This window comes from Notolepis coatsorum (genome assembly GCF_963971535.1).
Source record: "Notolepis coatsorum genome assembly, chromosome: 5".
Classification (NCBI taxonomy): Eukaryota; Metazoa; Chordata; class Actinopteri; order Aulopiformes; family Paralepididae; genus Notolepis; species Notolepis coatsorum.
In genome coordinates, this window is record NC_140169.1 from 191,192,071 (window position 1) to 191,207,452 (window position 15,382).

A 15,382-nucleotide genomic window follows, 5' to 3' on the forward strand; every position below is an offset into this window, starting at 1 on the left:
CTGACTGAAATTCTAAGATGTTTTTTTTTTTTTTTTCAAGAAAGGAATTAATTTGAACTGAAACTATCTTTTCAAGTACTTTACTAATGACTGGGAGGTTGGATATCTGTCTATAGTTTGCCAGTGCATTACTATCAAAGTAAGTTTTCTTTATAAGGGTTTTACAATTTTAACGGCATCTGGTAAAATACAAGTCCTAAGGGAAGTGTTGATATCTAGCACGGGGCTTGAAACACTATTACACACCCATTTAAAAATGTGGTAGGTACAGGATCAATGTCTGAGGTGGAGGAGTTACATTCTGAGACAGTTTTGCAAAGCTCATCTAATGTGATGGATGTGAATCTTCTCATGGTTACATTGTGCGGTTTGCTGTAATCAGCTTTATTTCCATCATGAATAATGCTGGCTCTGATCGAAGTTATTTAGTTGTTAAAAATGTTTGCAAGTTCTTCACATGTAACTGTTGAGGACTGCAGTAGTGGGGGCAGTGTTAAGTAGTGAGATCAATAATGGAAAAAAGGATTCTGGAATTTCCAGCGTTTTCTGTAATAATTTTAGAGTAGTCTTTCCTTGCTAAGCGGATAGTTTTGTTATAGGCAGTTAAAGCATCTTTGTAGATATCACAGCAGATAGTGGTTTTTGTTTTCCTCCATTTTCTCAGCTGCATGACATTTCCTTCTTCTTTTTTGTATTATAGTTCAGCCAAGGTCTATTTGAGTCTAGCAGAGTTATCAGAACCTACTTGAGTTAAGCGATTATAACTTACTTTAGTCTAGCAGAGTTATAACCTACTTTAGTCTAGCAGTTATAACCTACTTTAGTCTAGCAGAGTTATACCTACTTGAGTATAGCAGTTATCACACACAATGATAGCACAGAATATCCAGGAGGAAAATTATTGATTTATTTTACAAAAAATATATACATTAATCTAAGAAAATAAATGAGTATTAAAACATTTTACAAATAAAATCGCTACCCAAACTGCATCCAAAACAGAGACTCTCCTAATAAGTCTCGACATCACACAGCATATTGAACCCTGCAGCAGTCTCATGAGCCTCTGCTTGAATGTAGTCTGTCCTTCATAGTTTTACCAGGTCAGCCTGGATTTCCAAATAAAAAAATAAAAAATCTTTGCTCCAGAAGTGAACAAAGTATGGATAAAACTGCTCCCTGTAAGCAAGCGCATGACTATTATTTGTATTAGATGTAAAGCATCTCTTATGGTAATGTCATTAACTCAACCACTCGCACTCACTCATGTTCTGCCCCCTAGTGCCAGCTCACAGGTAATGTGCTTTATGTAAACATTGCATCTATGACACCATCCTTGTTCAGTCTGGGTTGTCCCATCTCTTGAGATATGTCATGCCTACTCTTACCAAATGATTCCTGTGATGAGAATAACTCTTAATTTAAATTAGTGGGGTTATCGGTAATCTTGAGATCTTTTGCCTTCCAGAATAGTTGCATTTCAGAGGATGTTATTATCTGTACTGTTGAAATATTTGGCTATGACTGAGGTAGCGGTGTAGTCCAGCACTTCATCAGTATTTTGGTCTGAGAGACGGGCAGAGATGTTGTCTGTCCACCAGTGGACTGGTTGAGAGCCCTGCTGTGTCTTACGCCTTGTCCATGACAACATTTCCATCTTTATCTTTGACCCTGATGCGTCCAGTGGGATAGTGGGTCTCCTGTCTTCCATCTGTATATACTGTCTTCACTGTGCCATCGGGGTACTCTCTCCTCTTGTACTCAGCTGTGTGGACCTCCTTCTGGCCTGTGTTGAACTGAATCTCCTTACTGCCATCCCTGGAGAAGGAGCAAAAACTTGATCTTAATTATCAGGCCGAGTTAGACTGCCAACTTAGGATCATAGACATGGGCCTGTATTGACGAAGCTTCCCAGAGTAGGGAGGGCTGATCTGGGTTCAGTGATCAGTACTCTCACCTTGAGAGGCTTTGTGAATATGGACCCAGGACACTCATTTAAGTTTCCTAGGGTAGGGCTTTCTGTCATCAGTTCTCTACACTAACATACTAGAGCACCAGCACGTAATTTATCCAATCGGGTGCATTCCATGTGGGGAAATGGGAAGTAGAGAGGGGATGCGTGGTGCATGCAACATGTAAACAACATGTTGACAAGCATTTTCTTTTTTATTATACTTTTATATAATGAAATACTTTTGTTCTGTACCTTTCTAAAAAATATCTGGATGTATATAATATATTTTTTATATATAAACGATCAGTCTACATAAAATTATCTATAGCCCTTTAACACTTTCTGCGCCAAAAACGCTTTACAGCGATATTGGCCGCCATGCGCATTCTGCCAATAACGCTCAGCGATTTTGAGATCAATATTAAAAAATTTTCACCATGGCATTCATAATTCTGGACCCTATAGGTGACGGCAACGCCGGCTCAATACCGCCGCCTGGTGGATGGTCGGGCGAGTTACACTCGCCCACAGGATATGGCTGATGTGCGTCGATTTAAACTCATCCGGCCGTCACATATCGTTGCATGACTCCCGACAGACACAATGTACATAATGGATCGCTTTCTAAACTTAATAATCGATAGGATTTCGGCGTTTATTGCGACATACAAACCGGAAATGGACCTAGGCGATCGGCGTCGTATACTTGCGATCTTTCACCGCCAACCTCTTTGACCCACGGTAAGAGGAATATAACGTTATTTTCAACCCAATTGTGAGTTTCCTTGTGAGCAAACCGATCTGATCAATATATCACCCAACCTACATAAAGCATTTACTGATGATCGGGGAATTATAAACTACCCCCCCCCCCCCCCCCATTTCCTTCACGCATGATGAAGCATAATGTATACAGATCATATACAGTTGAATTTTTTTATATAGCATGTATGGGGGGGAAACGGCAATCGATGATCTATATATGCGTTTAGGCCTATAACTCACGTTCTAGGAATTACTGCAGAAAACGATAACACTTATATTCTAGAAGGTATTTTTGTATGAATGAAAAAATATAACGTTCCCACATCCTGAACGATAGATAATCGATGTTGAATGGGCCATAGTAATGTCAATATAGCAATACAATTAAAAAAAGTTATAGCCCTGCAAAGAAGGTGAGCCACTCCATAGACTTATAGCGCTGGCAGACTGGGTACAATGATGGGTACAATGGCTGGCAAGGAATGTGTTAAAGATGAACCCTCATTAGTATTCATGTTTTGAGAAGCATTGTGAACACTCAGGGCTTCATGACGGTCGCCCCTTTTCCACCAAATTAGTTCTGGTTCTTGAACCGGTTATGTTCAGGATTCTTTGGACCAGCCCACATTTCCACCAGTATAGAGGAACCACTGTAACCGAGGATCATCAACTCTCTGGCAACACTTAACATCGTTTCAGAAAAAGCCAAGGTATGACACAATTCAAATATATATTTGTTTGCATAAATTCATATAAAAAAGAACTATCCAAAATGCAAATTAATTTAGAGCATGGAAAATAAAGCCACAGATCTCTCTCAACATCTACATCTCTCTCACATTAACAATGCTTAATGTTTGCATGTAATGCCACAGACCAGTGAAAACAAATTCTTATCTATTTTGGCACATATTTCAGCACCATGGATAGAGAGCAGAGGTGTAATCATCATGATTAGATTCCCCCAGTGAATATTGGTTACAACAAGATTGTTTTAGCGAGGCAATGTGATTTAAAGACACCATTTGGCTGTTCACCATTTGGCCAAATGGTTGGTCTAAAGTAGGGGCAGAATGGAGAATCAACTTTACAAGTGAAATACAAATACTTTTGCAGATTTAAGGGAACATTCACATCTGAAGAAATAGAATTGAATGTCACATGACAATTTCACACTTGACTCATCCATCGTTGCCTTGTCCATCCTCTTTCCAACTTGCAGAATGACACGGTTTTCAGGGAAAATCTGCTATTTCTTGGTTCCAGCTGGGAACCAACTTTCCGGGTTCCCAACAAATGTATGCTTCGACCAGTTGAAAATTAGGTTGCGTGAACCAGAACAGAACCCATTCCATGTTGATGGAAAAGGGGCAACTGATGCAGAACGGCTTTTAGATGCTGAAGTATAGAATACAGAAGCTACATACGTGTTGACTTGTATGATGGTTCCATCTGTTAAAACACTCTCCTCCCTCCCATCTGGATAGAGGGTCTTTATGGTCTGGTCTGGGAAGGTGATCTCCTTATGGCCATCAGGGAAATGTTTTTCTAGAGTAAAATATATTTAAAGGATTTGGATATTTCTGTAGCGATACGATACATATAAACACAAGTCCACACGCATAGGGTGGATTTTCTTTTAACCAGTTTTTTCTTAATCCTTGAAGTGTCTATTTTAAGATTCTGCCAGGTAACTGGTTGTTTAACCCTTTATTACACATCCAGAACCTGAAAAAGAAAACGGCATAACTTTTGAAGTTAACATAGACAAATGAAAACATTTTCCCAAGGAATTCAGTACAATTGTTATGGTATTGCACATCCTTTGAAACTCTGGCTTGGGCTGTGCGTCGATCAAAAAAATCCGGACGGGGTTTTCCTTGTCGGGCAGGACAAGCGTTTATAACGCATGGATTGAGGAGAATCAAGCACTCCCGGTTCATATTCTTTGGTGGATTATGTTGGCAACACGATCGACATCAATACTTGGAATGGCGATCAGATAATTGGAATATTCTTTTTGGGGTACATCCTAGTCAAGGTAAGGGCTATATGGTATCAATCTTGCATTTATCCAAGAATCCATTAACTGCGATCCGACCGTATGTGTGTGTAACGTAGCATAGCATAGGAAAATGATCCCCCCCCCCCTTTCATGATGAAACATAATACCGATAATAGTGTTGATTTCAGATTGATTGTTGAAATGGGCAATAGTATTATACCCATAGCTATGATATATAATATAGCTTGAGCCCTGCAAACACCGCCATGTATCCGTATACTTTAGAGACTCCAGTCTTGAATCCCGGTGTCAGCATTGCCTCCGGCTTGGACCAGTCGTCATACTATCTCAATTGGCAGAGGTAGCGGGTGGAAGTCGATGGGTGGGGATTGGACGTTGTGGACAGCGACTCCTACAGGTCGGTTGGGGGACGCCTGCACAGCAGAGACAGGATGTAGTGTGAGCCTCCCATGCGTTACACCTCGCCACAGAGTCCGTGCTGTCTGGTGAAAAGATGCGACAGGCTGCCTCCTCGTGTACCGGAGGGGACACGTGATGCAAGGCTTCTATCCTCTCTACGACTGACCAGTGGGAGGCATAGTCGAGCAACGTTCAAGACAGGGGAGGGGAGAATTGGAAATACGAAATTGGGATGGGAGAAAAAATTGAAAATAAGGAGAAAGTGGATAAAAAAAAAAAAAAACTTGAACAAAGAATATACAGTTTGTACTGAAACAGAACTTAGTTTGAACCTTAACAATAAATAAATCACTGATTTCAAAATTGCAAGGGGAAATGTGTTAATTTGTCTCTATAGAATTGTTTATGCAAAACTAATATTTAGGGCATAACAGCATGGAGAAAATCTTTATTACAATATTATTTCCAATATTAACCTAAAATCTATCATCCAATGCACTACATTTTAGTAAAAAGGGAAAATAGAGATGTGATATAAAAAATAAAATCTTTTTTTGGAAATAGAATAAAGATGTTTTGAATCTGAAAAATAACAATGGTACTGATATGTTTATTTGTCTCTATGTTGTTCACTTCAAAAGTGATGCTGTTTTCTTATTTTTCAGGTCCGGTTTCAGGATAGGTGTAATAAAGCGTTAAAAATAAACCCCATGGGACATTATTTAAACCGGTTACCTGGCAGAATCTTAAAATAGACACTTCAAGGATTAAGTGGTGAAAAAAATCCACCCTATGCGCATGGACCTATGTTTCCATCTGAACTATTAACATTATGCACTAATTAAGGAGACAGTTAATGACAACTGTGGTCATAGAGCTGTGCCAGAGATGAATATACTTATTTGTAATACATACATTGCAGATAAAAAATTATACGTATAACACAACACACGTTATGTATGTTTTTTCTTATGGTGGACTACTTTATTTACATATTTTAAGTGAACAGGCTTCATGACGACATACATCATGAACATGTATGATTATGTTACAATATAACATTTGCACAACTGATCATTTTCACAGGAGCATCATGATAAAGATTTTCCAAAAACCTTGGTTAAAAGTCTGATTAATAGTTGGAAATGCTATTTAGGTGCTGGTGTTTGGCCAGGGTTAACTAATGAGTATCCAGTTAATATGCTGCTAGAAAAAGGACTCTACAAATCTACATCATTGTAAGCAGGAAATACAATTCTGAACTTACACATGTTCCACAGACATAGGGAAATCATACAAATTCTTGAAATTATGCAAAATGTGGGACCTTTAAAACCAGATTGAGACCATAACACCCAATATTGTGACCGTGTACATCTTGAATTAAATATCTGCAACTCTTTTACAATCTGTTTCTATGGCTACGTTTACATGCAGAACCCATGCAAACAGTGGAGTAGCTGTGTGCACATCTGACCTGTCTTTAACACATCCTGCGCCAAAAACGTTGTACAACGTGATTCAAGTTCATGCCAATTCTGCCATTCCACGGCGTACGACGTTATTGAGATCATATTTCATTTTTTCACCATGGTATTCAGAATGCCCTCACGGAGCCTGGTCTGATACAGTGGGAGCCTGCACAACTCTGCAACGCTTCAATACTGCCGCCTGGTGGATGATCTGCGAGTTGCAACCGGAAGTGGATCTCTGGAGATCTCCGTGCATCTGGCAAATGCGTCCGCCACTCACATATTGTTGTGGGACGTCCGTGTGTAGCGATCGCTGCCATAACGCAATAATCTATATGATTTGGGCGTTTTTATGATTATACAAACCGGAAAAGGATCTATGAGATCACAGTCAAATAAGTGGGATCTTTTTCCTCCAGTCTCATCGGCGAACGGTAAGAGGACGCTGACGGCATTTTCAGCGTGAGTGTTTATTATTCATGCAAACTGCTCTGATCAATATATCACCCATACTACATAAAGCATTTACTGACGATCACGGAATTATAAACGACCCCCCCCCCTCCGCGCATGATCAGTCATAACGTTTAGGATCATGTACAGTTGAAATTTTTAATATAGCGTGTATCGCCAACAAACGGCAGTTGATAATCTATATGCGTTTATGCCTATAACTAGCGTTCTAGGAATTACTGCAGAAAACGATAAAAACATTTATATTCTAGACGGTATTTTCGTATGAATCTATGAATGAAAAAGTAAAACGTTGCTACATCCTGAACGATAGATAATCGATGTTGAATGGGCCATAGTAATGTCAATTTAGCAATACAATTTTAAAAGTTATAGCCCTGCAAAGAAGGTAAACATCTCCATAGGCTTAGACTGGTGGCAGTGATCATACATTGATGGATATAAGCGTGGCAGTTAATGTGTTAAGCCAGGTGCAGGATACAAGTACATGTGAAGATTGAAGGAAATTGATATTCACACTGGATTACAGAACCCAATACCTTCTTGATTTAAAGCACTGCAGGCTCTAGTCTCACCTGTCTGGTTACTGGGGAACTGCAGAATTTCCATGCCGTCTGGGTAGGTGGTGTGGCTGGTCTGGGCTTCAGCATAGTAGTACATCTGGCAGAGTGGTGACAACAATTAAGAAAGGGGAAAATTATCATCATCTCCTTTTGTCACATAAACTGATTTCATAATTTAATAAAAAAAAATTAAGTCCTGGAATATTATTTCCTGATCTCTGAGAATAACATATGGGATGGTGTTGTCGTTACCCTCTTACCTATACTAGTCCCAGAAAATGGTAATAATAATAATGTTAACGATAATCTACTGCTCACCACTCTCTGGTCGGCCATGACCTGTTTGGTGTCTCCGTTGAAGAAAGTGACTTTGGCCGTTAGTCCATCAGCTGCCAGTTCTTTTCTCGTCCCGTTGGGAAAGATGATGAGCCGCCCTCCGCAGGGCAGAACCCTCTCCATCTGTGGGAAACACCCTCAGGAATGAGTCAGGGAATATATTGTTGTTATATTGTGACTTTGGTGAAAATCAATGGAATCTGTTGCCAGTACAGTGCAATACTTCCTTGTCACATCCGTACCCTGTTCAAGTCTCTCTCTCTCTCCAAGGCAACAAAGATGTACCCAAAGAGCTTTGTGTTGATGTGCCAATCAAGTCATGCTGGATACAATACCGCTGGTAGTGATCGGAAAATCGATAAATGGATACCTTGACAGTATTGACCTTAAATACCCAATCCTACCTCTTGATACTTGAATCTCACCTGTTTAATTGTGGGGTGGCTTCAGAAGTTTGACACTTGGATAAATCCAATACCATTGTAATTAGAACTCTGTGTGACATTTGCACAAACACACATACTACATACAAGTAGTATAATGTTTTCTCCTCACCTTGCCATCAGGGTGTGTGATCTCTTGGTTTGACTCCAACGTGTGATCTCTTGGTTTGACTGGCTCCTTGACCTCAATCTGCAGACATGCTCTATTCTGTAAAAGTGAAGACGACAAAAACTAATAAACTAAACTGAGTGACCTTTAAAAGATATCAAGACAGTATAACAGTATAAGAGCAGTAAAGTTGTACAGATAAATAAAAAAGCCTCAACTCATCCTTGTTTGTTTTTCTATGGATGAAGACTGACTCATTGTCTTTACTATGATTTGTTAGTTTGTTGTGTTCAAAATAAATACAGATCAATCAAGAAATAAATTTGTCGTCATTAGAGATTTAACACTTTATTCAGTTGAGGTTACGTCCAGGTATACCCACCTCCTCCTCGACTACACTGAGTTCATACTTACCGGGGAAACGTTATGAGAAGGGTCCTGGTTGGGGGGTTTGTCTAGAGTCCTGGTCACAGGTGGAGCTCTCTCCTCCGTGGTTCTGCCAGAGACTGCAGATGAGGATGAAGATGAACCTGCATTCGATGACTTCCTCAGGCTGCTCTTTATACCTGCTGTGAAGAGACATTCACATTGATGACGTACAAACCATACCGGTCGGTCAATCAGTCAGCCAGCTTCACACCACAAATACTGATTGATAATGAGCTGTTTGAAATTAAAAACAATCTAGTACAGAAATTCTCTATCCCCAAAGGGGCAATTTTTTTTGTAAAAACAAAGGATTGACACTAACAACACAACATAAGTATCATCTAGTAGAGTAGTGCCTCCTCCTGACGACGACAATAGTACCAAATACTAACATTTCTTGTGTTATAGGGTCACCAGGTTACACAGTACTGAAACAAGCCCACCTCCAGAGCAGCAACAGAGCTCTACACTGTACTGTAGCCTGTTTCTGATTGATCAAATAGACAGTAGTTTCATCCCAAATTAGAATTCCTCTTCCATTCAAAAAGCCCTTCGGCTGTTGAAGCCGCTACCTGAATAACTAAATTTAAGGATTTATTTTAATCTGGCAAACCAACTTCATGACCCAAGCCTGACTTTAGGAAACAGCGACATAGATGTTACATGTACTGCATACCTGTAGCAGCAACGCTCCCCCCAGGAGTGACTTTAATGGGCAGACAGCTGCCTCTTCTGGTGTCAAGTGGGCTCTAAACACACCAAGCAAGGAAAGGAGAAATTAGTTTCAATTAACAGGAGAAATACTGTTGACAAATAATCTAATATAAACAGTAAATTAGATTAGATTCAAATGTATTGTCATTATACAGCACAACTACAGTCAAACGAAAAGAAGTTTGGCATCCAACCAGAGTGCAAATGTAACAGTGAAATAGCAATGTACAGGGATCCCTGGCACCAGGGATGTGATTGCGCCTTAAAGGGGAACTATCTTATAAATGGCCTTTTTCAGTGTTTAGCATTGTTTCCTAGCTATGTGTACTTATATTAATATGATCTATGTCTCTAATTCTCATATTGGCGCATTCTTCCAATTCTCCTCACAATATTCACCCTCACTGAACTGAGTCATCTGAAAATGTGATGATTTGTGATGTCAGAAAGACACCGCTGCATGATAATGTTCAGGCGCCGGCGCCGCGGCGCAGTGGTTTAGGAGCCCAGGCTCAAAACAGCTCGAGATCTTGAGGTAGAAAAATGCTGTTTTTGAGGACTTGATTAGAAATACAAAACAATGAATTAAAAAATATATATAATTACAGAGGTGTTCCATAAACTCACAGGAATTGTGTAAATAGTGAAAGAAATAGTAAAATCGTTCCCCTTTAAGAAAAAAAACTGAACATTTTCGAAACTATTTTTTATATATATATAAACACTCGATTTGAATGAATGAACACATTTTATTTGTATATATTGAACTGTTCACAGGGAAGAGCAAGGTGGGAGAGGAAAGGGACAAAGAAAATGAATCAAATATGTGTCCCCCTAAAAAATTTAAAGGGGTCATCTTGACCCCTCCCAAGTCATCCTGGCTCAAACACTAACGTTATCTATCTAGGTCGTCCTCGGACGGGCCCTCCATCGGTGCTTCCAGTCATCCCGATCCTCCATGCATCTGGCTAGCTCGCCGGTGCATTCTGTTCCCGCATCTCTCCTGAGTACGTCCACGTAGGTTAATGTGGGACGTCCTCGTGATCGATGCCCGTGTGTTGGTTCCCACAGCACAAGTTTGCTGGTTGGCAGCTCATGGTGTCTCTGGCAATGACCTGCCAGCCTCATTCTCCTGACTGCCACTTTATCGCTCACCTTTAGCACCCCCCCATACAAGTTTGCATTAGTGACATGCTCATCCCTGTTGATGTTGAGCACCACACGCATCATTCTGGTGTAGCACCCATCCAAGGACTTCTGCAGGGTGGGCTTCAAGGTCCAGCATTCACTGCCATACAAAAGGACAGACTCAACTGTTTCATGAAAGAAGTTGAGCTTGATTTGACGGGGGAGGTTGGATTTCCACACACTGGTCATGCCGTTCAGAGCCCTCCACGCAAGCGCCTTCCTCCCTTTAAGGTCTTGCTCGGACGAGTTGACCCACGAGCCCAGGTATTTGAAATCACCGACTTCCTTTAGAGCAGAGCCTCCTGTTGTCCTTAGAGGTGGATGATCCGGGAGGATGTTATACATTATGACCTCGGTTTTCTTGGCATTTAGCCTAAGGCCAACCTTGACGCACTCCGTCTCCACTCTACACAGGAGTTCCTGTGCCTGCTCCACGTGGTCAGAGAGCAGGCTGATGTCGTCCGCGTAGTCAAGGTCTGTTAGGACTATGGCGGGGTGTCGTCTCGATCTCCTTGGGGTTATTGTGAGACCAAGTTCCTGTTCTCGTCCATTGATGGCCTTCCTGAGCGCATAGTCGAGGACTATGACGAAAAGGAACGTTAGGACCTTATCTCTTCTTCTTTGCAACCAGATTGTGCAACACCTGTAACCGCCTCTTCTCGAAGTCTTGCCTACTGCGCAGGGCTGCAGTTGGACTAATGGACTTTGCTTTTCTTTTGCTCTCAGGTCGATTTTGAGAATGAAGGTGGTGACATTTCTCCATCTCAGCTTCTTGGTTATGTCTAGGTTGGCTTCTGTACCTCATGCTTGAGAGTTTGATGTTTCTACAGAGCTTCACATTAACTGGACAATGCTTGCTCTCCCTTGAGTAGTGTTGCGTGGCAGAATGCTGCACTGCTCATAGATATCTATAGAACACTAGATAGCTTAAGGCGGAGTCACCAGCGTCACTGAACCGCCGCCATCTTGTGAGGGTCAGCCTTGAGTGAGCTGCACAGACAAAAATACTCATAACTCGCTGAAATATTGACGGATTTACAAACGGGTTGGTTTGCTATAAACATCAAATATGTAGTTATGATACTGCATACTTATAAAAAAAAATGTAAAGATGTTTTTTTTTACAAACCGCTTGAATCATAGCCACGTTAATAATGCTTGTAATAAACCAAACCGCTTGTAAATCCGTCAATATTTCAGCGAGTTATGAGTATTTTTGTCTCTGCAGCTCACTCACTCTCACTCAAGGCTGACCCTCACAAGATGGCGGCGGTTCAGTGACGTCGCTCTCCATTGGCCGGCAGCGCGGGCAAGCTATCTAGTGTTCTATATATATCTATGGCACTGCTTGCAAGTAACCTTCCCTGGTTGGTCAGTTTTACAAAAGCAATCCAGTGTGTGTTTCCTAGTCTTTACAGCATCTCGCGCCACTCAACAAAACTGCTAACATTATCGATAGGCAATGAAAATCTGTTATGCAAGAATAGCAGGTCTGATAAATGTTGCTTTCTCGTTTCACTTAGACCAGGTGGAAAAATAAACAAAACATATAAAAAATAAAATTTTATTTTATTTTCTACTAAAAAGAAAAATAATTATGAAATTTTTTATCATGATTTTAGGTCAGAAAAAACAGAAATCCGGTTAAAAACGGAGAAATCACATCCCATATAAATGAGTATTACTGAGTAATAATGCTAATCAGATGTAGGTACAGTGTTATATTACTTTTCCACTGTACTATAATTCTATGACCTATATCATGTCTCCTACTACCTGTACCTCTCCTCCCCCGTCCCCCATGCTGCTATGATGCCTGAGGGGATTTCCCCAAGGGGATCAATAAAGGAATATCTTATCTTATTATAGTAATCTTTGTGGCTTATTGTTTTTTTCCCCCTTCAATTCAAATAAGTACAAGACAACAAAAGCAATCAAACTCACAGCAAATTTAACCCCTTTAGCAGTAGAAGCACCACTGCTGTCAAACATCCTGAGCCCCTCCTTCTTGTCCTTCTCCCGCCTCTCTTTGTCCTTCTCTCCCTCTGATTGGCTCGTCCTCCAGGTAGCGAGGCGGAGCTTCTCCAGGGTGCCAACCTATAGATCATCACAAGGTAATAGAAAGAGTTCAGAATCACATAAACTGAAGAATAAAGAAAAAGCTGTTGGTGGATGATGTCACGAGTTTGAGGGCCAAAAGATGCATACAAATTAACCTTAAAAGGTGCTATAGAGATAACCTTCAGCTACAAGATGTCGCACTAATATAATTTATATGCTGGTACACCAGCTTAAAATGCTTCTGGTTTTTAAGGTACTCAAAGAAACGGTCCCCAAGTATCTAGTAAATTATTTTAATAAAGTAAGTGACAAATACGCCACAAGAGGGAGCCCCACGGAACTGGTCCCTCCGAAAGACAGGATATGCAGTAGTAGCTCTGCTACTGTGACGTGTAATGCCCTGCCAACATCCCTTAAACTCTTGAATTCCCCTCTGGGAATTTAAATCCGCCCTAAAATCATGGCTCAGCAGCAACTCAAATTGGTCTTAATTGGGTTTTTATCTCTTTTATCATGAGTTGCTTTTAAGTGTTTGCAGTTTTTAATTTATTTTAACATTAGTTGACTGAGTTTTCAGGTTAGGTGTTTTTGTACTTGCATTTAGGGTGTCCTGTCTGTGTACATGTTCTATAGTGTTTTCGTGCCTTTTTATGTTCTATGTAAATGGGCCACAATGGAAAAAAGCCTATGGCTTTATTGTGTCCTATCCATTTGACCAGCGTTTTAACATTGTTGTTTCAAATGTTGTTTTACTGTTGTGTCAATAAAGTATTCAATCTATCAAAAATATCCTGTCAGGTTAATTCCACATGGGGAAGTAGGGAGGGGCTATACATGCAGCATGCATGTAAACAATATAAATTTTGGACCTGCAACATTTTTTTCAACAATAAATGTATCAATAATTGTTTTCAATCAGAACCACATCCACACCTTAACATGGAGGCTAAAGCTTCAATCACCAACAACAAATCTGCAGTCCTCCAGTATTTCCATACTTGATTCATGTTGGAACATGACCAGCCATGTGATTGAAATGTTTGCCTGTGATTGAAATCGAGCGCGCCTCATCTCACTGCGTGCAGCAATACAAAGGTCTCAACTTTTCAAACAGTGTTATCTGCACCTACATCCTGTTTTTATTGAATAAAATGAATCGATCTGCTTTCGTGGACCATTGGAGGAGGACCTAATATTTAGCCTTCAGTTGTACCTTATGTTTTTATTTACTTTCACTTTTAAAAGCCTGTCAGTCATCCAATTTCACTCGACTCAAGACATGGTATTATTCAGTTGCATCCAATTTTACTTAATCAAGTGGATTATTGCTAATTCATCACACCTACTCTGAAATCAAAACAAAGCTACAGTAGAAAGAGATGCTGAGGTGAGATGTTTTCTGTGTGTGTGCCTTTCATTTGCATTTAGTTCACACTCAGGATTATCAGAAAGTAGTCATGAACTATGTGGTTATTTTGTAGACAGATGTTTTATTGAATTTACAGAAAACATAGTACCGGTATATTGTTATATATATCGTTATTGAGATATGAAATTTCCCATATCATGATAGAAGATTTTATCCATATGGCACAGCCCTACTTCCTGACATTGCATCACAGACACTACTAGCAAGTATTCCAGACCACTTAATGTCCAAAAGATCCAAACTATCCCTTTAAGTACAGTTGAAAGGAAAACCTAGGAAGATTAAAGTGGTGCATTCGGACGGTCCTCGTAAAGTTGGACAATTTTAAGTTTACCACCAGGAAGTTGCACTAGAACAGCCAACCAAGTGGTAAATACCAGTGGTAAACGAATCAAGTGGTAAATACCAGTGGTAAACTAATCAAGTGGCAAATAGTACCAGTGGTAAACTAATCAATGGTAAACTAATCAAGTGGTAAATACCAGTGGTAAACTAATCAAGTGGTAAATACCAGTGGTAAACTAATCAAGTGGTAAATACCAGTGGTAAACTAATCAAGTGGTAAATACCAGTGGTAAACTAACCAAGTGGTAAATACCAGTGGTAAACTAACCAAGTGGTAAATAAATACCAGTGGTAAACTAACCAAGTGGTAAACTGGGGCAGACCTTTCACCTTTTGTGGTACAAACATACTTTATTATGAACATGGAGTATCATGAGACTTTCCACAGCTAGTGGGAGGATCCTTAAGTTGGAATGCTAGATATGAGGGGCGGGAACGGTTGATGTACTGTTTTGTTTCCTCTCTGTCTTGCTTTGTTTGTGTTTTGTACGAAGACCAGCTCACTCAGATGTTTTGGAAACACCCCTGTTAACTGTACATGATGCTGGTATGAAAAACAATAAAAATCACTCAAATGAAATAATCTGCTGAATCTGCTGCCTTGCATCCGATTGGTCCTGACTTTACGACCTTAACTGGCGCTAGCGCAGCCAAACTATCATCTCATACAGTATA

At 40.2% G+C, this 15,382-nt stretch overlaps 1 protein-coding gene across 1 annotated transcript in view; it reads right to left on the bottom strand.

Annotated features, from left to right (window-relative positions):
- Nucleotides 1-887: 887 nt before the first annotated feature.
- The window catches only part of cpap (centrosome assembly and centriole elongation protein), an 88,521-nt gene continuing 74,026 nt past the window's right edge, over nucleotides 888-15,382 (bottom strand). Inside the window, exons 12-19 of the mRNA XM_084313894.1 lie at nucleotides 12,817-12,969; nucleotides 9,647-9,719; nucleotides 8,956-9,110; nucleotides 8,545-8,640; nucleotides 7,972-8,112; nucleotides 7,666-7,750; nucleotides 4,147-4,267; nucleotides 888-1,818 (exon numbers count right to left, since the gene is read on the bottom strand). Of these exons, the coding sequence (XP_084170020.1) occupies nucleotides 1,629-1,818; nucleotides 4,147-4,267; nucleotides 7,666-7,750; nucleotides 7,972-8,112; nucleotides 8,545-8,640; nucleotides 8,956-9,110; nucleotides 9,647-9,719; nucleotides 12,817-12,969 (1,014 nt within the window). The 3' untranslated portion in view covers nucleotides 888-1,628. The remainder of the gene's footprint in view (nucleotides 1,819-4,146; nucleotides 4,268-7,665; nucleotides 7,751-7,971; nucleotides 8,113-8,544; nucleotides 8,641-8,955; nucleotides 9,111-9,646; nucleotides 9,720-12,816; nucleotides 12,970-15,382) is intronic.